Source organism: Anomaloglossus baeobatrachus, chromosome 4 (genome assembly GCF_048569485.1).
Source record: "Anomaloglossus baeobatrachus isolate aAnoBae1 chromosome 4, aAnoBae1.hap1, whole genome shotgun sequence".
Lineage (NCBI taxonomy): Eukaryota > Metazoa > Chordata > Amphibia > Anura > Aromobatidae > Anomaloglossus > Anomaloglossus baeobatrachus.
In genome coordinates, this window is record NC_134356.1 from 374,060,629 (window position 1) to 374,084,812 (window position 24,184).

The window sequence follows — 24,184 nt, forward strand, 5'->3', positions numbered from 1 at the left end:
CATTCAGGTGTCGCCAGAGCTATTTAAAAAGGCATACTCATTTTACATCAACAAGCTGCAGAGGCTGTACTTTGAGTGAGTACTTTACTGCCTGACAAAGAAGATTAGCTGCTAAAACTTAGTAAATGGAGGCTTGCTCTGAAAAATGTTTTCATATCCAAGGTCATCTGCTAGTGCCTGTCAAGGGTTTACATCCATGGTGTAATGAACACTAAGTAACTGTTGATTTTGTTTTTTTTTATTTGCCATATTACATATTTTACACTGATATTTACATTGATATTCGATTTCATAAATTTCCATTGTAATTGTTAACACTGTACTAAACTGTAACACTAAATTGCAATTATTTTATGTATTGTTTTTAATGCTTTCTTATCAGTTACTAAATACTATATATTTAAATGGAATCTGTCACCAAATTTTTCATATATAAACTAAAACTACCACCTTCAGTTGCACCTGTGCTACATTCTATAAAGATACATATTGTCCCATGACTCCCCCTGTACACACCCCAAATAACTTTTGAAAATCTCTCTTGCTGTAATAAATCTTGACTGTCTGGTCTAATAGGCGTGCTTGCACTGGCATCTGTCCCTCCTCTTCTCCTCCTGATAGCCGTCCTCTTGTTATGACTGACGTGGCTGACTCTTCTGGTGTTATCCACATAGCTGTGTGAATTCTCGCGACTGCGCAGTGACATCGCTGGCTTGCGCAGGCGCACTTTGCTCTGTTCAACTGCTGTCAAAGCTTAATACATAAGTGTGCATGTGAGAAATGGCGAGATCTCTGCGCAGATGCTATATATCACCCTGCGATGTGGATGACATCTTCTGCATCATCCACATACCTGGACAAAATCTCACGCTTGTGCAGAGACGTCACCATTACGCACATGCACATTTATGTATTAGGATCTGCCCTCAGTAGGTCAGAGCAAAGTGTGCCTGTATGAGCCAGCGATGTCTCTGCACAAGTGAGAGATTTCACCCGGCTATGTGGATAACACAGGAGACGTCATACACGTCAATCATAAGAGCATAGCTACTAGAGCGGAGAGGAGGACAGGAGCCACACCAAGGACTCCCATCGGACTGGACAATCCAGATTTACATACAGCACTGCAGATTTTCAAAGTCGGGGGATATGCACCTTTATGGAATGCAGCACAGACGTTGCTGAAGGTGGTAGTTTTGGTTTATACATGAAAAATCTGGTGAAAGGTTCCCTTTATCCTAATATGAGATATGAGTTAAACGTGCAGACTGACGCTTTTTTTACCAACTTGTTCTTCACCTGAAGCAACTTGGATGTGACATCATGGAAAAATTAGACCTGGCATTGTAAAGTAAACATTACTGGGATGTGAAGCAATATAGCCAAGTCTTTGTGAAGTATTACTAAAGCCACTGTCAGCTAATGCAGACTTTATCCCACATCCCACAGTCATGCCGAGAGCTCATTCAGACATCAGTTTTTCTTGTATGATTATCTGTGTTTTTCATGGATAGCTCTCATACCTATGATAATCCGTGGTGTTATTCACATGTCTGATTTTTTTTCCTCTGACCGACTAGTTTGCACAGAAGTACAGACATTTCTCCGATTTACAGTTAAGTTTAGATATATTTGGATAGTAACACAAGTTTTAGCATTTTAGCTGTTACCAAAACATATTCAAGATATAATTATATAATCAATATGGGCTGAAAAAGCAGACTCCCACCTTTAATTTGAGGGTATTCACATCCTAATTGGAGTACAGGCTTAGGAATTACAGTTCTTTAATATGCAGCTGCCTCGTTTTTAAGAAACGAAAAGTATTTGGACAGTTATCTCAAAGCTCTTTAATTTTCTGCATAGGCTATTACCTCACAAATTCATCATCAGTTAAGCAGATAAAAAGTCTGGAGCTGATTCCAGGTGTGGCATTTGCTGTTGGTCTGAACCCAAAATATGTGGTCAAAGGAGCTCTCAATGGAAGAGACCATCACTAGTCTGAAAAAAAAAGAAACCCATCAGGGAGATAGCAGAAATGTTAGGAGTGGTCAAATCAACAATTTGGTACATTCTGCAAAAAAGCAGCGTACAGTGGTGAGCTTGGGAACTCAAAAAGGCCTGAAAGTCCATAGAAGGCAACAATGGTGGACAATCTCAGAATAATTTCCATAGTGAAGAAAAACCCATTCACAACATCCACCCAAGTGAAAAACACTGTACGAATTAGGTGTTTCCATATCTAAGCCCACCATAAAGAGAAGACTTCATGAGAGCAAATAGAGTTCACTACAATGTGCAAACCACTAATCAGCCTTAAAAATAGAAAGCTATTAATTATTTACAGAACCATTTACAATTTTCTATCTTAAAGAATTGCAATTTATCCATAAAAATCTGATGCTATACAATGACTCTATATGGCATACAATTTTTTTGCGCACCCATAGACTTGAATAGGTCTTGTCCTACATATGGAAGAAACTAGTGCATGTTGCATTTTTTTTCACCCACAGATTCGGTCATTGAAAAAAACAAACCCCTCACTCATCAGCTCTGCCCCATTTAATAACATTAGTGCATATACTATCCATTTTTCCATATACACTGGAGAACAAAAGTAGAGAATAACACACAATTTTTTAAATGTTAAGGTCATTGTGTAGTCCTATGTGATTATATCCTAAAATGAGTAAACTAGCAGTATTTTCCACTTATTTCATAAATTGCATTTTTTCAAAAGCACATAATAAATATGTAAATGAGATAAATGAAAAAGAACACTGATCAAAATTGGAGAACACTTTCAGATACCTGCAAGTTATTGGTGTTAATCTGGCACCTGTTGCTAATTTCCTTAATTATCTGACAAACCCTATTGAACTGGCAGCCTAACTTTCCAGTTTGCACTGATTTGCAAAAATGGTGGTCCGTTCCAAAGTGACTGAAACCCATCGGCAGCAGCTTGTCCAGATGAAGGCCAAAGGGATGACCTTATCAGCCATAGCAAGTAATGTTGGTCCTTTCAAGTCTGTGATTTTGTCAATATTGCATCTTTACAATGTCACAAACTCCTTCAAGTCTCCCGAGAAGGCTTGTACCTTGTATTGCACATTGTAAGAAGGCTTCTCAAAAGACACATGCAAGAGAGGACAGCATAATTATTCTCCATGGGTAACTGTTTCAACACTGCAGCTGGAATTGCTCACGAATTCAGCACTGAACAGGATAAGGATCTGTCTCGTCATACAGTGTCACGACATTTAAGAGCATTTGGATTGAATACCCACTCTGCAGTGACCAAACCTCTCATTAGCAGAAAGAATCAAAAGGCTATATTCACTTTTGTGAGGAGCATGTTGTGTGGACAAAGGAGAATTGGTCCACAGTTCATTTTAGTGGTGAAAGTAAGTTTAATTTATTTGGGTCTGATGGGAAACATTATGTTCATCAACAAACTGGGGAAAGACTGAAACTAAAGTGTGTTAAGAAGTCAGTGAAAAGTAGCGGAAGAAGTGTCATGGTTTGAGGAATGTTTTCTGCAGCACGAGTTGGACCTCTCATACAGCTGGCAGAGTGAATGCCAGTGTGTATTAGAATTTTTTTCAACCACATGTGGTTCCTTACTTGTGTTCATCACTCAGTCAGCCAACAATTTTCATGCATTACAATGCCCCATGTCACAAAGCATAACAGGTAAAGCAGTTCCTTGAAACTGAAAACATTGAAAAAATGAAATGGCCAGCACAAAGTCCTGATCTAAACCCAATAGAAAACTTCTGGAAAATCCTTGGTAACAAAGTTATGGCCAAGAAACCTACAACAATCAAAGAACTGTGGAAGAGACTTGAAGAAAAGTGGACCAAAATCACACCAGAGCAGTGTGAGAGACTAGTGATGTCCTGTGATGTGCTGAAGTCATTCAAAGCAAAGGCCTGTACACTTCCTACTGATTGGTGACTGTTGTTATCATCAGAAAATTAACTTTTAATCTTTCTCTGTGCTAACAGTCATTGTTGTTCTCTAATTATGATCATCACGTTTTTGGGAAAAGTAAAGATTTAATGTTGATAAACTTTGGATCTTTTGTAAAACACTGTTCTAGTGGCATGGTGTACACTCCCTGACAGAAGTTCTGTCGCTTATCCATGTTATGTAAATAAAAGCTTATAACCTGACTTTAAATTCACCCATTGGTTTTATAAATTACTCTTTTGAAAATTGAAAACCTCCCAAACTTGCTTTAGGTTATGAAAATAAAGTTGATGCAAAGCTGAAATATTGATCATTTAATGGACATAGAAAGGTAAGATTTTGGCCAGACAAAAGTTTTGTTGCCTTGTCATATAATACACCCAATCCTAGTTTACATTCTCACCTGTGCTCACTAAATGATCGGTTAATTAGTGGGTGTGTATAAAATGAAACCTAGCACCCCAGACCTTCAATTGAGCTGCAACTTGACTTCTGAAAACATGCCAAAAATCCACCCTGTGACCAAAGCCTTGATTATCAAGAGGCTGAAGACCAGATCCACTGCAGATTTGGCTGGCACCTTTAATGTGTCTCAGCGCTAAGTACAAAGAATTAAAAAAGATTTGAAGAGACTTGAGATGTTTTTGACAAGCCAGGGCCAGCAGACCCCGCAAGACAACTGCTCAGGAGGAACATTTGTTGGTTAGAAAAAAGCAAAGCCAGCCCCTCTTCCACTGCAGCAGAGCTCCAACAGGCCTGGTCACCTCAAGTCCCTGTGTCAACTAGAACAGTTTGTAGGATTCTGTCTCGAAATGGCCTCCATGGTCGAATCAGTGCCCAGAAGCCAGCACTAAACAAAAGGCAATTAAAAAAAAGTGTGGCATTTGCGAAATCCCACAACCTGCTAAACAGATGGATGCTGGAAAAGTGGCAGTAGGTGGATTTCTCTGATGAATTTTCAGTTGAATTACACAACAGGCGCCGCAAATACTGCAGGAGACCTACTGGAGCCCGTATGGATCCAAAATACACTCAGAAAACAGTTAAGTTTGGTGGTGGAAAGATCATGGTCTGGGGTTACATTCAGTATGGGGGTGTGCAAAACATTTGCAAGGTGGAAGGCAATATCAATAGCCTAAAATATCAAGAAGTATTAGCTACTTCTTACATTCCCAATCATAAAGGGGTCAAATTCTGCAGCAGGATGGTGCTCAATCTCATAAATCCATCTCTACAACAACGTTCCTCCTGGCAAAGAAGATCAAGGTGCTCAAGGACTGGCCAGCCCAGTCACCAGACATGAACATCAATGAGCATGTTTGGGGTAGGATGAAAGAGGAAGCTTGGAAGACAAAACCAAAGAATCTAGATGAACTCTGGGAGGCATGTAAGACTGCATTCCTTGCTATTCCTGATGACTTCATCAATAAATGGTATGAATTATTGTTGAACCGTGTGGATGCAGTCTTTCAAACTCATGAAAGTCACATAAAATATTAAATATGGCTCTAATAGCACCACAACTTCATTCACCAATGTTATGCAACATATCTTTGTATTATAAGTTCATTATTTGTTTGAATTTCACATTACTTTCTGTGGGCGACAAAACTTTTGTCTTGCCAATATCTGACCTTTCTGTGTTCATTTAATGAGCAATATTTCAGCTTTGCAGCAACTTTATTTTCATAACCTAAACCAAATTTGGGAGGGTTTCAGCTTTCAAAAGAGTAATTTATAAAACCAATGGATGAATTTAAAGTCAGGTTATAAGCTTTTATTTACATAACATGGATAAGCGACAGAACTTCTGTCAGGGAGTTTACCCCTTGCAAAAAAACCCCTTCAAATATTGAACAATTTAGATTACATTATCTCTGAAAAAAGTAAGTGAACATATATTGTTCTCTAATTTTGATCTCCAGTGTACATACAGTATATGCATTGTGTCTAAGATCATATCAGTGAATAAATGTCTGTATCAGTTTGGTTTTTTCATTGCGATCAATAATATGATCGAGTTTCCAGACAGAATTCTTTTTAAAGGATAGTTACCATGTTTCAGATTAGATTACATGGATTTAATTTCATGCATTGAAAGCTTGTGTGAAAGCCTAATAAAATATTTACTCTTCCCAACGTGCAGAGCATGGATGGAATATTGTGCGACAAGGAAAGCCAAAAGACTGGCCAAAGAGGCCAAGCTGCAGGACGCAGAGGCTCATCATACAAAAACATTTTTGCAATCCACTATACGTCGTTGGAATAAGTGGATGAAATATCGCAATAAGCAACATATCTGTAAGTTTCTCTGAAACTGTCTCAATGTATTCTAGATGTATAATACTGCAATGTACATAATGCCTGTGTAATGTGTGCTATCATTCCACAAATGTACATATGTAAATTTGGTCTTTATTCCTCTAATTGCTTTATCTGAGTATTTAATTATTGTAGATAATGGTGTGAACTGTTGACAGTACTATTCTTGTGGGCAGGAAAACTGGAAGCCCAAAATAAATCAGAAATTACATTATATGGGTAGTATAATCAGTATTAGCTAATTTTCCAATTTAAAGAGAATCTGTCACCAGGCTTTTGCTACCCCATATGAGAGCAGTATAATGTAGAGACAGAGACCCTGATTTCAGTGATGTCACTTACTGAGCTGATTACTGTCATTTTGATAACATCAATGTTTTCTCTGCTGCAGATCTAGCAGTTAGGCTGGACTCACGCGAGAGTATGGCATCGGATGCGATATGCTAATGACCCCCCGGCTCAGGCTCTGCTGCGAGCGTGAGTCGAGTGTCATGCGACTGTAACCCGATCTTGTGATTAGGTCACAGCTGTGAAGCTGTGTGCGGGCGCTGCAGAGGAGAGGGAGGGGTTAATCTCGCCATGTCCTCTATTGTCAGCCTGTGTGTATATCGCACTGCACTGAGATAACATTCGAGTGCAGTCTGATGTATCTCTCGCATCCGTTCACTTGAATGTGTGCGAGGGATACAGCTGTAACAGAAAATCGCAGCATGCTGCCGCTTTTCTCGCATCCAGAATCTTGATGCGATAAAAGCTGCCCAACTGCTCACCCTCATTGCCTAACATTGGTCAGAGTGCAATGCGAGATTTTCTCGCATTGCACTCCTCCGATTTTCACACTCGTGTGAGCATACCCTTATACAGAGCTCATGAATATGCTGGGCTACCTGGCAGCAGGCCAAGTAGTCCTCTAATGACAATCTACTGCTGTTTAAACAGTGATTTTATCAAAACTCCACTAAGCAACCCAGTAAGTTACACCGCTGGAATCAGGATCTCTGTCCCTGCGTTATGCTGCTCTCAGATTAGGTGGCAAAAACCTTGTGACAGGTAGAATCATTATTATTAAAAAAAATCTCTAATAATTGAGGGATTTAATTAGATTTAGAAAAGATATAACCAGTATGGATTAAATTGTCAAGTTATGGGCATGTTACACTCAGTAAGACCCAACTGAATAATTAATTTAATCAGAGCATGATCCGAAAGAAAGTGGGGTAAGTATTCCCCTGAGTACAGTAGCCCAGCCATCGACATATTTCCAAGAGCCAAATCTATACAAGAAAGGGAGTCATAAGTAGGATAATAGCCTGAGTATACACTTAAGACTGAATTTCTGAGTTTCCACAAATCCATAAGGTCAACCTCACATAAAATATTCCCAAAAGGGGCTAGACCCATCACAACTGTCCCTTGTTTCCTCTGAAAACTGTCTAAGCACCAATCTATGGTATTATTAAAATTACCCACCTAAGATCAAATTGCAGAATATCTTGAAGAACGTTTCTGGAGTATAGTGGTGATACAGTATATATGCAGCTGCTATGATACAGCTCATATTTGCTTACCTGCCCAAAATACAGAAGTACCTCTCTTTCTTATCAATACTTACTGCCTGGTAGGGATGATTCCAATAAACCAACACACTTACCCTCTTGTCCCCACCTGACATTTACCCATCCCATAATAATACACCCCCTAACCAAAACTAATCAATACAGACAGTGGGGTCTCTAAAACAATCCCCTCGCCAGGAGGTGCCAAGACCAAGTACCAATGTCTAAGCACTAGATATCCAGGAGACTCTGTCTTGCAGAACAAATATATTAAATGCAACACATCATAACCCTGTGTCTCTCTAAACATTACATTATAACTATATAGAATTTCCCTACAACGCAATCTGGGCCATTTAGCGACAAAAAAAAGGAACGAAAAGAGGAGAATGCATAAAAAGGCAGAGAGAAAAAAAGAAGGTAGTTGAAAGGCAAAAAGGAGGAAAGAAAGACAAATGAAGAAGGAAAAGGTCCAATATCATAGCATGAACAAAGACACGGAGATACCCTCAATATGTATTCAACTGTCTCAGGTCAAGGATGTGATTTTAAGTCCCAGTATCCTGAAGATGTCTCTCATTCTCGTCCAACCACGTGAGGGCGTCCTTTGGCATTTCAAAGAAATGGGTATTGGTCCTTGCTACTACTCTATGCCTTGCAGGGTAGAGCACTGAGCAAGACACATTCATTTGGCGAAGCCTGCGTTTATTGTCCAAGAATTAGGTTCATTTTTTCTGGACCTCAATTGAATAATCAGGGACTATGACACTTTATGCCCATCCATTGATAGGTCAGAAATATTCTGTGCTGTGCAGAGTATATCCCTGCCTCTATAATAGAGGATTTTCATAAGCACTGTATGTGGTGGGCCGCCCAGAGGAAGTGGCCTACTTGGTACAGGATAGATGGTACATGTTCGATGGCACATAGTGGGTCCAGGACATCTTTTCCAAATGTTTTCACCTCCCAATCTTCAAAAATTTAATTCAGCCTATTACCTTCTACTTTTTCAAAAACCCCAACAAGTCGAACATTATTCCTATGTAGGCAATTTTCCAGGTCCTCTTGTTTTGCACGGATAGTTTCTAGGGCTCTCCCATGCTGTTGTATGTCTTTTCTCATAGACCAAAGCATATCATCCATTTTGATAACTCTCACCTCTAATGCAATGGTTCTTTCAGCCAACGTCCTCAATTCATGCTTCACTATGGTCACCTCCTCTTTATTGCATCTTACTTGAAATGTAATACTATTCAGGGACTTGTTGCACAGCTCAATTGCTGCCATTATATCCACAAGAGTGGGTTCTTTAATAAAAGAAGCAGGCTGCTAGATATTATCACTCTGTGAGAAACCTTGACCTTGCGGATCTGCATCCTGGCTTGTGTCAGTGTCCTCAGTAGAGATGAGCCACCCCCCTAGAGTTCGAGTTCGGTTCGTCAAACGGAGGCTCCGTTCGACGAACCGTTCGATGAACCGTTCGACGAACCACTCGAACCCCATTGAAAACAATGGCAGGCAAACACAAACACATAAAAACACATAGAAAACACCTTTAAAGGTGTCCAAAAGGTGAGAAACAACTCCCAAGACACCACAAACACATGGGAAAGTGACAAGGACATATACTCATGCGAAAACAAAAGAGCTGGACGAGTAAAAAGAGGAGGAGACTCAGATATCGGAGTATCTGCAAGTGAACATCGATGCCATTACTGTGCAACTTGAGCCTTGCTCATTTTGGGCTTCCAATCTGGATAAATTGCCTGAGCTCGCCACTTATGCCTTGGGGATCTTGTCGTTTCCTGCATTCAGCGTTCTCTCGGAACGTGTCTTCAGTTCTGCTGGGTGTGTGCTGACAGATAAGTGCACGCGTCTGTCCAGTGAAAATGTGGACAGACTAACGTTCATCAAGATGAACAATTCATGGATCCGCAAGGACGTTTCTACCCTTGTGTCATCCAGGGGAGGCGAAAGGCTGGTGTATTTTTGAGAGTGCTTCATGCAAATCATCTTTTTAAGTTTGCAACTGGGGGACAACTAATGCCAGTGAAGTGGTGTGTGTGTGTCCCAATTTTTGGAAACGAGGGAGACTGTGATTGGAGTCCCCTTGCTGTGTTTTACATGATTTTAGAAGGGCAATACATGCCTAAGAGGTTGACTTTCAGCATCTGCAAGCGGTTGGCTACAGAAATGCTGCCTTTCCACCCTTTTGACACAAAGGATTTTCGAGACCTTATGCCCATCGCAGTGCCCCAAGAGCCGATGCCCAGTCGCCACTCCTTCTCCAAGAAAGGCGTGCCCGTGCTACACCAGCATGTCGCACACAACATCACCGCTTCCTTGAGAAACTCTGTGTGTGACAGGGTGCATTTCACCACAGATACTTGGCCCAGTCACCATGTCGCTGACTGGGCACTGGGTAACTATGGTGAGAGATGGAGAAGGGTCTGTTGTACAAGTCTTGCCGTCCCCACGAGTTGTGTGTCAATCCTTCCTCTGTATGTAGAAGTTCCTACACTGCTTCTGCCTCCTCAACCTCGTCTAGGTCTTCAACCTCCGCTCAAAACCTGTCTGGTAAGGCCACCCGCGTTGTAACTGTGCACAAAGAATCACGCACACCTCCTTACTATGCTGGCAGCAGAGCTCAACGCCATCAGGCGGTCAACTCTTTACTTTGAAATGTATGGGAAATGTGAGTCACACCGCTGAGAAGTTGTGGACGGTTAGCTCTGGAGACCGAGTTTCATCAATGGTTGTCTCCACTCAACCAGCAGCCAGGGAAGGCCGTGTGCAACACTGATGCAAACCTGGGTGCGGCCCTTCGCCGGGACAATGTGACACACGTGCCTTGTATGGCTCACGTGCTGAACCTGGTTGTCCAGCAATTTTGAAACCACTATCCCGGCCTTCATGGCCTTCTGCAGAGGACACGGTATAATGCCTGCCTGGATCCACACACTCATACGGGCTGTAAAGGATAGGCTAGAGGGAAGCCACTCAACAAGCTGCACCCCTAGAACCCTGAAACCCTTTAACCCCTATACAGGGATTTTGAATTACACAGGGCCAAAGGTGATCAATACCTGTGGAAGACTGCAGTCCGAGACAGTAGTAGTCAGGCAGGGTCAAAACATGAATTGAGGAACAGGAACAGAATCGGACGGCCAGGACTTAATCAGAAAACAATCAGAGGTCTAATGCGGATCGGGCAAAGAGGTACATAAACATCAGGCAGGAGACGTAGTCAGGAAACAAGCGGTAGTCAGCACACAAAATCACAAAACAGAACTGGGTGGAACAGGAACCAGAAGTTCAGAACTATGTCTGGCAGGGGTCAGCAGACAAGAGGGGCCTAAAAAAGGGTGTGGTGTCTTCCCATTGGTTGTAGCTGAATGATGTTACTTTAGCTGTGAGACAACAACCACCTACAGTCAGCCATTGGTACTGCAGATCTCAAGGTAACCCAGCCCAGTGGCTGTGCGGAACCTGCAGCCACCGGCGCCGCTGGCATCGACTCCTCTCCCATCAACAGCACTATCTATAAAAGGAACACGGTGTCACCTGGCGATCGGAGTACAAGTTGCTGGAGCGGACTCCGGTGGTGACGTAACAGCCATGTGCGACAATGATGCAAAACTGGGTGCCTTGTATGGCTGACGTGTTCAAACTGGTTGTCCAGCAATTTTTAAACCACTATCCTAGCCTACATGGCCTTCTGCAGAGGGTACGCTCGCTATGTGCCCACTTCCACCATTCACACCCAGAAGCTGAACAACTTGCATCGCTCCAGAAGACTTTCGGTCTGCCTGTTCACCGCCTGCAATGCAATTTGCCGACTTGCAGGAAGTTGAATCTGCACATGTTGCAGCGCCTGTGGCAGCACCGGCGAGCCCTGCTGCAATACGTTATGACTATGCAATACCTTAGCCTGGGCTAACGAGATCCAGAGGTGGGGCAGATCATGCTGCTGGAGTGGTCTCAGAATAAGTACCTATGCACTCTTCTTCACAGTTTACAAATGGCGACGAAGATGTTAAGCGCTGACGATGCCATTACCATTATGACAATTCCGGTCATCTACATGCTGGAGCACACTCTAAACATTATTCAGGTGGTTGGACAAGAGGAAGGGGAGGAAGTACAGGAGGAGTCATATGCGGAAGGGATAACAAGATGTACATGGTCCACACGTTCAGCAGCACCAAGGCGGCAGGCATGGGACGGTGGGGGAGAAGGATTAACAAGGGCGCATAGTATCAGTTAAACTGTTGAGGAAGGTGCAGGAGCTCAGGAAGAAATGGAGGACGAACTGGCGATGGGCATGGAAGACTCAGTAGATGAGGGAGAGCTTGATCACATTTCTGTTTTGCGAGGTTAGGGGGAGAGGGCAGAGGAAGGAAGCATGATTATCACCTCCCCGCCACCAACACACCAAGGACTTGGTCCTCCTGGATGCACAAGACACATGAGCGCCTTCTTGCTGCACTACTTACAACATGACCCTTGGATTATCCGAATTCGAAGGAATGCTGACTACTGGGTTGCCAGACTCTTAGGGGCACTTTGCACACTGCGACATCGCAGGCCGATGCTGCGATACCGAGTGCGATAGTGCCCGCCCCCATCGCAGCAGCGATATGTGGTGATAGCTGGCGTAGTGAAAATTATCGCTACGCCAGCTTCACACACACGCTCACCTGCCGTGCGACGTCCCTGTGGCCGGCGACCCGCCTCCTTGTTAAGGGGGCGGGTCGTGCGGCGACACTGCGACGTCACACGGCAGGCGGCCAATCGGAGCGGAGGGGCGGAGATGAGCAGGATGTAAACATCCTGCCCACCTCCTTCCTTCCGCATATCCTACGGAAGCCGCAGTGACGCCGGTAGGAGATGTTCCTCGCTCCTGCGGCTTCACACACAGCGATGTGTGCTGCCGCAGGAGCGAGGAACAACATCGGACCATCGCATCGGCGTAATTATGAATTACGCCGACGCTGTACCGATGATACGATTACGACGCTTTTGCGCTCGTTAATCGTATCATCCAGGCTTTACACACTGCGATGTCGCATGCGATGCCGGATGTGCGTCACTTTCAATTTGACCCCACCGACATCGCACCTGCGATGTCGCAGTGTGCAAAGCCCGCCTTAGATCCCCGGTACAAGACAAAATTTGGCAAAATAAGTCCTGCCATAGAAAGGGACGCACGTATGTAGGAGTATGAGCAGAAGCTGATACGCAATCTTAGATCGGCTTTTCCACTAAACACCAGTGCTGCACAGAGTGAATCTCAACGCTTTGTCATGGCTAGGAGGAAATGGTCTTTCACTTGTCCACATCTGAGGGACCGAGGGTTGGATGCTGTGCTGAGACAGCGTTGAGTAGGGTGTCCCTGCAGAGTTGCAAATTTGATCATATACAAAATGAGTGGAAAAAGGCCATATGCTGGTGGAAAGGGGAACAGGTGAGTTGTAAAGGGGAAAAAAGTTTGTGTCCGTGGGTTTGGTGGTTAAGCAATAGTAACATCTGCTGAAGAAACACCATCTGTTACGGGGGGACTGGCAGATTTGGATAAGGTGGTATATATCCCAATTGCCAGTCAGGGTGACTGGGAACCCTGTTAGCATCACAGGGTCCACACACCCACCCAGCCCAGGAACTCCCTGTTAACAACACAGGGGCCATTGGGTACGCTGTCCGTGTGCGTAGGGGGCACACCTGTGGACAGCAGGCGCAGCAGCAGACCAGTTAATGCCACTGTGCTGCAGTAGCAGGACTGGTAGGACAGGAGCTGGTCGTAACCATTCTGCGTTACCAAGTGTGGTGGCGTCCTGCACCGACGCCCTATCCCTGCCTACCTCTGGCCTAAAGCCGCAATGGGTTCAACACATGGAGGTGTACTCTGTCTGAGCATAATAGAAGACTGCGCACCTCCTTGTTGTCTCCAGCCCCTTTTCTAACCTGGGTCCGCCCCAACCCAGGGTGGACAACAATGCACCTCCATGAGCCAAAATCAGAGTGCCACGTCATCAGTGACATAACCAGCGGCCTATCCGTAACCTCCACTTCAAAGATGACCTCATGGCAGCCACGCCCCAAACAACTCACCAGTCATCGTCTGACGAACAATGATGAGGTACCAAATCATAGGGGCGGGCCTCTGCAAGCCAGTCCGGAGTGGCCACATCATCAGGACACCTGATGCCCTCTGGACACCTCACTGACATGGCCATTGAGTTCCTTTATGGACCTAGCCTCTGATGCACTAAGTGCCTGAGCATGCTCATTTGCCTGAAAACAGTCTCAGAAAACAGACTATCAGCTTCTGCATGCTCTGTAGGCCCAACACAGAACTTACACATGGCACGGAGTCCAAGTACCTGTGCAAAGAGGCTTTTATCTAAGTGTGGGAGCATGCTCAGTAGCACTAACTGAGGACTTAGCCTCAGGAATGGCACAGTCATGCTGAGCATGTTCACTAGACGACACACTGTACTTAGGCTGTGTCTGGGGTATATCAGCAAACACGCATGTGCACTATCCGTCTCTCCACACTTAGACAAGGAGAGGAATGGATGAGGAAGCAGCCAGCTGGATGACCCGAGGGACAGACAAAAATGGCAGCTGACGCCTGGGTGCAACTGGAACCACATCTGGCTGCTTGCATCTTCGGCGGCACCGATTCATAACACCAACTACCAGCCAAAATAAGAGGTGTACTTCTTCCCTTGGATAATCTGATATGATCCCTTTTTTCAGGGACACGACCATCGCTACCAAATGTAGATGAGGCAACAAAAGAGCAGGTGCTTCAATGGATCTCCAGTGCTCCATCAAGTGGCCTCTCCTCCACCTCAACTTCAATATCCCAAATACTCCATTCCTCTGTGTTCTCAACCCAATCGCACTTGCTTCCTAACATCTCACAAGTTTCCACCAGCCCTGCTGAGTATGGGGTAACAGAGATGGTTGAGTCTGCAGAGCTGTTCAGTCACACAATAACCTGGGAATCAGAGGTCTGCTCCAAAGCTGCAGTGAGTACAGACAAGGAAATGATCTGCACTGATGCCCAGAAGCTTTGTAAGTCGGATCCAGGACCCGATGAAGAAGGTGCTGATCATAATGTACACCCTCATTCCCAAAATGTAAATCATCCTGGTGGAGACAATGAGGAACATGCTGAGGAGACTCAGATACCTGATTGGAATGACAACTTTACTATTCGGTCAGGGCAGGAAGAGGTTGGCTCAGAGGAGTCAGGACAAGGGGAGTGAAAACACACAGGGTGATGATGAGGTTGGAGACCCAACTTACTGTCAAACCAAAGTCAGCCAGTCGATGAGGTCAGAAGAGGAGGTGGAGGAGCATGCTACTGACGACGAGGTTACGTTGTGTCTTCCTGGACAGAGACAAAGTACTGGAAGCACGTCAACAACTGAATCCTCAGCCACAACTCTGACTCTGAGCAGAAGTGGTGGTGGCTCTGCAGGTCTCATGGGCTGTAAGCCGTGCCTAGCCTGGGGCTTTTTTTACATAGCAAAAGATCACCCAAGTCATGTCATCTGTAAGATTTGTCACCAATCTCTAAGAGGCCAAAAACTCACTACTTTGAGTACTTCGTACATGAACTGTCACATGGATATGAAGTGATAGCGTGAGGGTGTATTGAGCTTTATCCACTGTGAATGCAACATGCTTACTTGTCGTTCATTGCATGCATTGTTGCAGACTACCCACAAGGAGCTGCTGTTTTTTTGCATCTTCCTTTGACCGTTTGGTCAATATAGCAATAGCAAAACAGTATTTGGCTGTGGACTTGGAGAGAGGAGGAGGTGCTGTCTGTGAAGTGAAGGAAAAGCTAAAGGTGTGCGTTTCAGCAAGGAGCCACTGCGGAAACAATTCTGTGAATTGTGAGGGGACTCGTGTTGGAGTTTGGTGAGGATGACCGTAACGCCTGTGAGCAGCATCCTGTGTCGGAGACCAACATTCTTCCGGAAAAGTCTATACTGTTTACCGGGAGAGCATCGTAAACTCTGTATTTATGGAAACTGGACACCACAGTACCCGGGTATGGTACGCTGGGACCAGAGAGTAATGCATGCACGCAACACTTTGTTTTCTTTGCAAAACACAAATCTGTTCTGCTTCGGCCGACTATATAGACAATAAGACTTGATGCCTCTGCTCTGTCAATTTGTCAGTTACAGTTAAAATTATAGAGTGACAGCGACACATGTTTGCATGGACTGTTGTTTTACAAGATTTTCAGGACTGTGTTGCTGAGCTGTGTGGTTTGCCTTCACACTGTTATCATCTGCCTTATCTGTGAGGCTTCAGCTAAGGGCTGGTTCACACTAAGCGACAGCGACAATGAGGTCGCTGTTACGTCACCATTTTCTGTGACGTAACAGCGACCTTGTAAGTCGCTGTTATGATCGCTGCTTAGCTGTCAAACACAGCAGCCGAAGCAGCGATCATAACCGCGAGAGCAGGGAGCCGCGCACACTGCTTAGCGCTGGCTGCTTGCTCTCCTAGCTACAGTACACATCGGGTTAATTAACCCGATGTGTACTGCAGCTACATGTGCAGAGAGCAGGGAGCCGCGCACACTGCTTAGCGCTGGCTCCCTGCTCTCCTAGCTACAGTACACATCGGGTTAATTAACCCGATGTGTACTGCAGCTACATGTGCAGAGAGCCGGAGCCGGCAGCACAGGCAGCGTGAGAGCTGCGGAGGCTGGTAACTAAGGTAAATATCGGGTAACCACCTTGGTTACCCGATGTTTACCCTGGTTACAGCTTACTGCAGCTGCCAGACGCCGGCTCCTGCTCCCTGCTCGCTTCATTTGTCGCTCTCTCACTGTCACACACAGCGATCTGTGTGTCACAGCGGAAGAGCGCCTTTGAATTAAACGAACCAGGGCTGTGTGTAACGAGCAGCGATCTCGCAGCAGGGGCCAGATCGCTGCTCAGTGTCACACACAGCGAGATCGCTAATGAGGTCACTGTTGCGTCACCAAAACCGTGCCGTAGCAGCGATTTCGGTAGCGATCTCGCTATGTGTGAAGCACCCCTAACAAGAGTATTCAGGGGGGGTAATGGGTTTTGTCTATGTTTAGGTAGATAGGTTGTAAACTCTTGTGATGCGACACTGATAAGGCTGGGTTCACACATAGCGACAGCGACAACGACGTCGCTGTTACGTCACCATTTTCTGTGACGTAACAGCGACCTTGTAAGTCGCTGTTATGATCGCTGCTTAGCTGTCAAACACAGCGACGCAGCAGCAATCATAACGTCGCTACATGTACAGAGAGCAGGGAGCCGCGCACACTGCTTAGCGCTGGCTCCTTGCTCTCCTAGCTACAGTACACATCGGGTTAATTAACCCGATGTGTACTGCAGCTACATGTGCAGAGAGCAGGGAGCCGCGCACACTGCTTAGCGCTGGCTCCTTGCTCTCCTAGCTACAGTACACATCGGGTTAATTAACCCGATGTGTACTGCAGCTACATGTGCAGAGAGTAGGGAGCCGCGCACACTGCTTAGCGCTGGTTCCTTGCTCTCCTAGCTACAGTACACATCGGGTTAATTAACCCGATGTGTACTGCAGCTACATGTGCAGAGAGCAGGGAGCCGCGCACACTGCTTAGAGCTGGCTCCCTGCTCTCCTAGCTACAGTACACATCGGGTTAATTACCTGATGTGTACTGCAGCTACATGTGCAGAGAGCAGGGAGCCGGCACTGGCACCGAGAGCGGCGGAGGCTGGTAACGAAGGTAAATATCGGGTAACCAGGGAAAGGGCTTCCCTTGGTTACCCGATGTTTATCTTGGTTACAGCTTACCGCAGCTGCCAGATGCCGGCTCCTGCTCCCTGCTCGCTTCATTTCGTCGCTCTCTCTCGCTGTCACACACAGCGATGTGTGCGTCACAGCGGGAGAGCGCCTTTGAAGAAAACGAACCAGGGCTGTGTGTAACGAGCAGCGATCTCACAGCAGGGGCCAGATCGCTGCTCAGTGTCACACACAGCGAGATCGCTAATGAGGTCACTGTTTCGTGACCAAAACCGTGACGTAGCAGCGATTTCGGTAGCGATCTCGCTATGTGTGAAGCACCCCTAAGTCGTGTTTACACACACACACACACACACACACACACAATTACTCCTGCTACGCAGAGGGATTACCAGGTAGTGGGCAACTGTTTAGACAGTCCCTTGGTTAGACAAAAGTTAGTGAGCAGGGGGTATAAATCGCCATTACAAGTGTCGCAGCATAGGGGTGTAGGCTTTTGGAATTGTGAATAGATTCTTCTATTCTTTCAGTTTTATGCATGGTTCTTGTTGTTTGTTTTTGGAAAGTTAAACAATCATTTATCAACCCAACTGCCTAGAGTCCTTTTCCTAGTGTGTTGTTTTGCTGTATACTGGGGAGCCCACCCTGTACACTACTTTAAATTAATCATACGTCGCAATGGGAAGTTCACTGTGCTACAATGCGGCCTAGCGGGGCTGTGCAAGCACTGTCTGCCCCATCAAGTGCATCTGCGTGCTCTTCATCCTCTGTGACTGTGGGGACAGCAGTCACACATGTTTTTTGACGCTGACCTTCCACCCCTTAAACCCGCTACAGGCAGTGTGATTGGCAGGTCGTCAGTTGTTTTTGAAGTGGAAACAGCTGCTGGTGTTGAGCTCTCTCAGACATCAAGAGAACCACCTTTGGATGAAGGCAACATTATATCCATGCCTGCACCGTCGTCACAGATTGCCTGGACTACCTGCAGTTAAAAATTGCATAGCAGAAATGGAGAGGAGTGTAGAATGTACATGTGGTGTTGCTTGCTTGACCGGACAGGAACCCTAAGGTAGTATCCCTGACAATTTTACTATGCCCCTAAAAGTGTCAGCACTTTTTGTAATTAAAATTGCGTAGCAGAAATGGAGAGGGGTGTAGAATGCACATGTGGTGTACCTTGCTTGACAGGACAGGAACCCTAAGGTTGTATCCCTGACAATTTTACTATGCCCTTAAAAGTGTCAGCAGTTTTTGAAATTAAAATTGCGTTGCAGAAATGGGCAGGTGTGTGAAATGCAGAGGTGGTGTACCTTGCTTGGCACCAGAGGAACACTAAGTTAGTATCCCAGACATTTTTAGTATGCCACTAAGTGTCGGCACTGTTTGCTATTAAAATTGCATAGCAAAAATAGCAGGTGTGTAAAATGCAGAGGTGGTGTACCTTGCTTGGCACCAGAGGAACACTAAGTTAGTATCCCAGACACTTTTAGTATGCCACTAAGTGTCAGCACTATTTGCTATAAAAATTGCATAGCAAAAATGGGCAGGTGTATAAAATGCAGAGGTGGTGTACCTTGCTTGGCACCAGAGGAACACTAAGTTAGGAATTGCCTGAGCTGATGTAGCGAGACGCTGTTATCTAAAGCCCTGCACAGCGTTGGCACGGACCTGCCTAGCAACAATGGCTATGAACGGCTGTAATGCAGCCCTGAAAAGGGCTGAAATTACAAGTAGTCCCTAATCCCTAAAGCGCTGTGTAGATTGCACTGTATGTCTATAGCGCACACAGCAGCAGCAGTGGGAGCGGGAGCGGTGACTGTCACCCACCCGCACCAGAGAGATAATGGCGGCGACGAGGAAAATGGCCGGATCTTATAGAGCAAAGACATGTGACATGCACAGCCTATGACACATGCCCTTGCTTGTCTGGCAAAAATCCACTTTGCTGTGTGTGTGTCTGTGATTGGCTGACAGCCTGGCCCGCCCCACTGTACGTGCGGTTAGAAAAAAAAAATTGCGATCGGCATTCTTTCAGCACTCAGCAGCAGCACTGATCTAAACCCCATCCAAACCCCCCGCACACTATATGCTGAATTTTGATAATATCATGATTCACAGTGACTCACACTATTACAGTGAGAAGCCAGCTAGTAACTAGCTACGCTTTTTGTTGATCGAACCGTTCTCGAACGTAACTCGAACTACCGAACTTTTACCAAATCGTTCGAGTTCGTCGAACGACTCGAACACCACCCCAAAATCACTCGAACATGAAATTGGCGAACCTCGAACCTCGCTCATCTCTAGTCCTCAGTTATGGTGTGTGGAGAGTGCGTCATACCTTGCTTTGCCAGCAGAACTGCTTGACTCTGACTGACCCGGTTGCTTTGCTGGCTTTAATGAGTCCCCTTTTTCGGCCTGAGATGTAGATCTGGCAAACCGTTCTAGTTTAGCCGCTGTTTCCCTCTGCTGCGCAACCATCTGCCTTGCTTTAGCTGAAGCTGCAGATGTTGTGGCACTATCTTGAATCTCTTGCTCAGAGCTCCTTGAGGTCTTTCCCTTCTTCATGTCCCACTCCTCTGCAGTGGAGCACGTTAAGTCAGTTAAAAGTTCCAGAAAGCACAGGAATTACATCCTCTCACATTACACAGCCGCCACACCCCTACAAAATCATATTTTTGAGTTCTAACAGCCTTCATATCTATGATTCTGGAAACATATCTGAAAGTTGAGCAGACCACAAGTGTCTAAATATCAGTGTTGCCAATTTGAAGTTTTTGGGGTGTATCTTTCAGTTATTTTTTTTACAGCTTACATTTTTTCTTTACAACTTATCCAAACATCATGGGCAGCCAGTATTTGTTTATGGAAAGTTATAATGGATCACAAATGATCAATGTGTATTGTCCTAATTCATTAAAGCGGGTTTTACACGCTGCGATGTCGCTACCGATATATTGTCGGGGTCACGTCGGTAGTGACGCACATCCGGCGCCGGTAGCGACATCGCAGCGTGTGACGCAAATGAGCGACGATCAACGAGCGCAAATACGTGCGATATCGTAGCTCGTTGTCACTTCGCTCATTTCCATAATATCGCTGCAGCGACAGTACGATATTGTTTGTCGCTCCAGCTGCATCACACATCGCTTTGTGTGACGCTGCTGGAACGACAAACATCTCCTTACCTGCCTCCACCGGAAAAGGAGGAAGGAAGGAGGTGGACGGAAGGTTCCGGCCGCTCATCTCCTCCCCTCCTTTTCTATTGGGCAGCGGTTCAGTGATGCTGCTATGACGTCGCTGTGACGCTGAACGAACCGCCCCCTTAGGAGGTGGATCGCCGGTCACAGCGACGTCGCAGGGCAGGTAAGTGCGTGTGACGCTGCCATAGCGATAATAGTCGCTACGGCAGCGATCAACGCATATCAGCGGTACGACGGGGGCGGGTGCTATCGCGCTCGGCATCGCTAGCATCGGCTAGCGCTGTCGCAGCGTGTAAAACCTGCTTTAGACTTGCATTGTTGATGATGAAGGTGCATGCTGAAGTCAGAGGCTCCTGATCCAATGAGAGGCCCATCTTAAGACCTCAGTTCCACTTGCGTTTTGCACAGACAAGTGCAATCCAATAAAACATTGCATTATACTCGCACCTGTGCAAAACTATGAGGCAGTGTCCATCTATGATTGATTTCTTATGCCATATCGGCCTGAGAAAAGAATCGCAGCATGCTGCGTTTGGCAGCGAGTCTCGGCTCACAAGCACCCATACAAGTCTAAGGATGCGTGTGAAACATCGCACTGCACTCGGATGTCATCCACCTGCAGTGCGATATACAGTATGCAGAGACATGTTACGGAGGAGAGAGAGAAAGTGCTCCCTCCATCCTCTCCGCACCTGTGATCTGATTGCAAGATCGGATCACAGTCACATGACTCTCGGCTCACACTCGCAGCAGAGGGTCATTAGCATGTCGCTTCCAATGCTCTCACATCGGAAAATATGCACAAGTGGAACCAAGTCCTAAAAGTGATGCGCGCCTCCCCACAAATCTAACTCCAGTGTGGAACACAAATAAGATTTGTGGCATAATGTATGCCACAGCTTATCATGAATTTGACAAGTGGGTGTCAACATGCATTGTTCTGCCTCCGTCTTGTTTCTGGCAGAGCTAGCCAAAACGTATGTGAAAACGTCAAAAATCTCACCATTTTTGTGCAATTTTTTTTTCAGTCTCAAGATTTCTAGCATAAACATATTGATGACTGGTGCCTGAATCTGTATTTTAAAGCTCACCGTAAATGCTGATAGTATTTTCCAATAAGTATATTAAATTGGTTGCAATCACAATGATCACCAGCATCAAAAAACTCATGGATGCATGTTTTTCATTGACTGGGGAAAAGAAGTGCCCCATTTTTACAGACTGCACAAGATATTCTGTAAACATGGTAGCCATACAAATATACAGTATGTGCAATAAGTACAACTATTATTTTATTTGCTGTAGTGGCACAATTGCTTATTTCAGTGGAAATTTCACTTTGGCCACAGATGATGAAATGTTTAACTTAGGATATTACTTTGTGAAAGGAACTGGGTAATGCCAGGTTGACAGAAGCATATTCCTCATTCATACATGGACCTCAGTGCCCAGACTAATAGCAGGTTTCCTGAACTTACAGTCTCATTTTGATTTATGCAAAAATCTGGATCAAATGTTGAATCATTCTGTTATTTTCAGGCTAACTGTCCTTTGTGTAAGCTAAGGTCCAACCCACAGATGGCAGCACTTCGCTGTTTAATTTCCAGTGTAGACTACATAGGACAGGATCAAATTGGTAACCTTAATGGGTATTCCTGTGTACAATTCCCAAAAGGAGCATTTAAAAATGTAACATTAAAAACAATGAGTTGCAGCACACATCGTAGGGTAAAGGCTGCTTTACACGCAGCGACATCGCTTGCGATGTCACTTGTGAAAGCACTCGCCCTCGTCATTTGTGCGTCACGGGCAAAATCGCTGCCCGTGCCGTACAAAATCGCTAGTACCCGTCACACATACTTACCTTCCTAACGACGTCGCTGTTGCCGGCAAACAGCGTCTTTTCTAAGGGGGCGGTTTGTGCGGCGTCACAGCGACGTCACATGGCGGGCATCCAATAGAAGAGGAGGGGCAGAGAGCAGCCGCATGAAAGTCACGCCCACCTTGTTGCCGGAAGATGCAGGTATGGTGTTGTTCATCGTTCCTGGGGTGTCACACGTAGCCATGTGTGCTGCCTCAGGAACGACGAACAACCTGCGTTCAGCACCAGCAACGATATTTGGGAAATGGACGATGTGTCAACAATCAATGATTTGGTGAGTATTTTGCATCATTAGCGGTCACTCGTACGTGTCACACGCAACAACGTCGCTAACGAGGCCGGATGTGCGTCACGAATTCCGTGACCCCAACGACATCTTGTTAGCGATGTTGTTGCGTGTAACGAGGCCTTTAGGCTATGTTCACACGTTGCATTTTTGCAGTCATTTTTTTCAGTGTCTTTTTATGCAAATTAAATGCTGCAATTTAATGTACCAGCAAAAGCTATGAGATTTCATGAATCTCTTGCACACGCATGTTTTTTTCTTCTGAATTTTTGGTAAATGAAACTAACTTTATTAAATATGTACTGTAGATAAATCACACATGTAATCCACATCTGAAAAACGGGTCAAAAACACCATAAAAAACGCAAAGTGCTGAAAAACAGGCGTTTTGAACAGTGTTTTTACTGTCGAAATTCAGCCAACAATTCAGCATTGTGGTTACATGATGCAGTAGAAGAATGGAGCAGCGCTAGAAAGAGCAACGACAGTAATCGGTATGTATTTTAAAGGGGCTGTCCACTACTTAGACAACCCCTTCTCATTCCCAATGTTCACCCCCATAAAAAGCTGACTCATCGCCGCGGTTCTGTCACGCTAGGTATTGGGAAATACCAAGCGAACAGCGAAAGGGAAGGGAAATTAAACCCGGTGTCTAGGAAACTTACCACTGGTCCCTGGGGACCCTCACCACCCTAGATAGGTTCCACACCTATGTACCAACCATGATACCTGACCCTAAACATCCCTGGTGCTGGACCCTAAATAGGGAACGGGTGGGATGAGCTCTTTGTCAACCCCACTGAACAACTATAGAAGATGCAAGCAGGACACACAGGGGAAAAACGCATGAGCTACTTATCCACATATGACTCAGGTAGAAGTTCAACAAGGTTTCAGCAATGATACCACAGATGAAAGCAAGCCACCTGCCTGCATCCAGAACTTGTATGAACTGAATGTCACCAGCATAAATCCATTTAAGCACATGGAAAATACTGATAACACTGGGGAACGCAATTATTTAGGAGTTAGGTCAGACAACTGTTCTTAATTAATTTTTGGATGCTGAATCCAGAAATGATCTCAGTTTTTCTCTATCACGTCAAGTTTTTGAACTATAGGATTTTTGTCTTCTCAAAAATATGTAAACTACTGTACCTAA

At 45.2% G+C, this 24,184-nt stretch overlaps 1 protein-coding gene across 1 annotated transcript in view; it reads left to right on the forward strand.

Annotated features, from left to right (window-relative positions):
* FBXL13 (F-box and leucine rich repeat protein 13) overlaps positions 1 to 24,184 on the forward strand; it is a 400,423-nt gene that overhangs the window by 93,304 nt on the left and 282,935 nt on the right. Inside the window, exons 4-5 of the mRNA XM_075345189.1 lie at positions 8 to 75; positions 6,122 to 6,276. Coding sequence (XP_075201304.1) covers positions 8 to 75; positions 6,122 to 6,276 — 223 coding nt within the window. The remainder of the gene's footprint in view (positions 1 to 7; positions 76 to 6,121; positions 6,277 to 24,184) is intronic.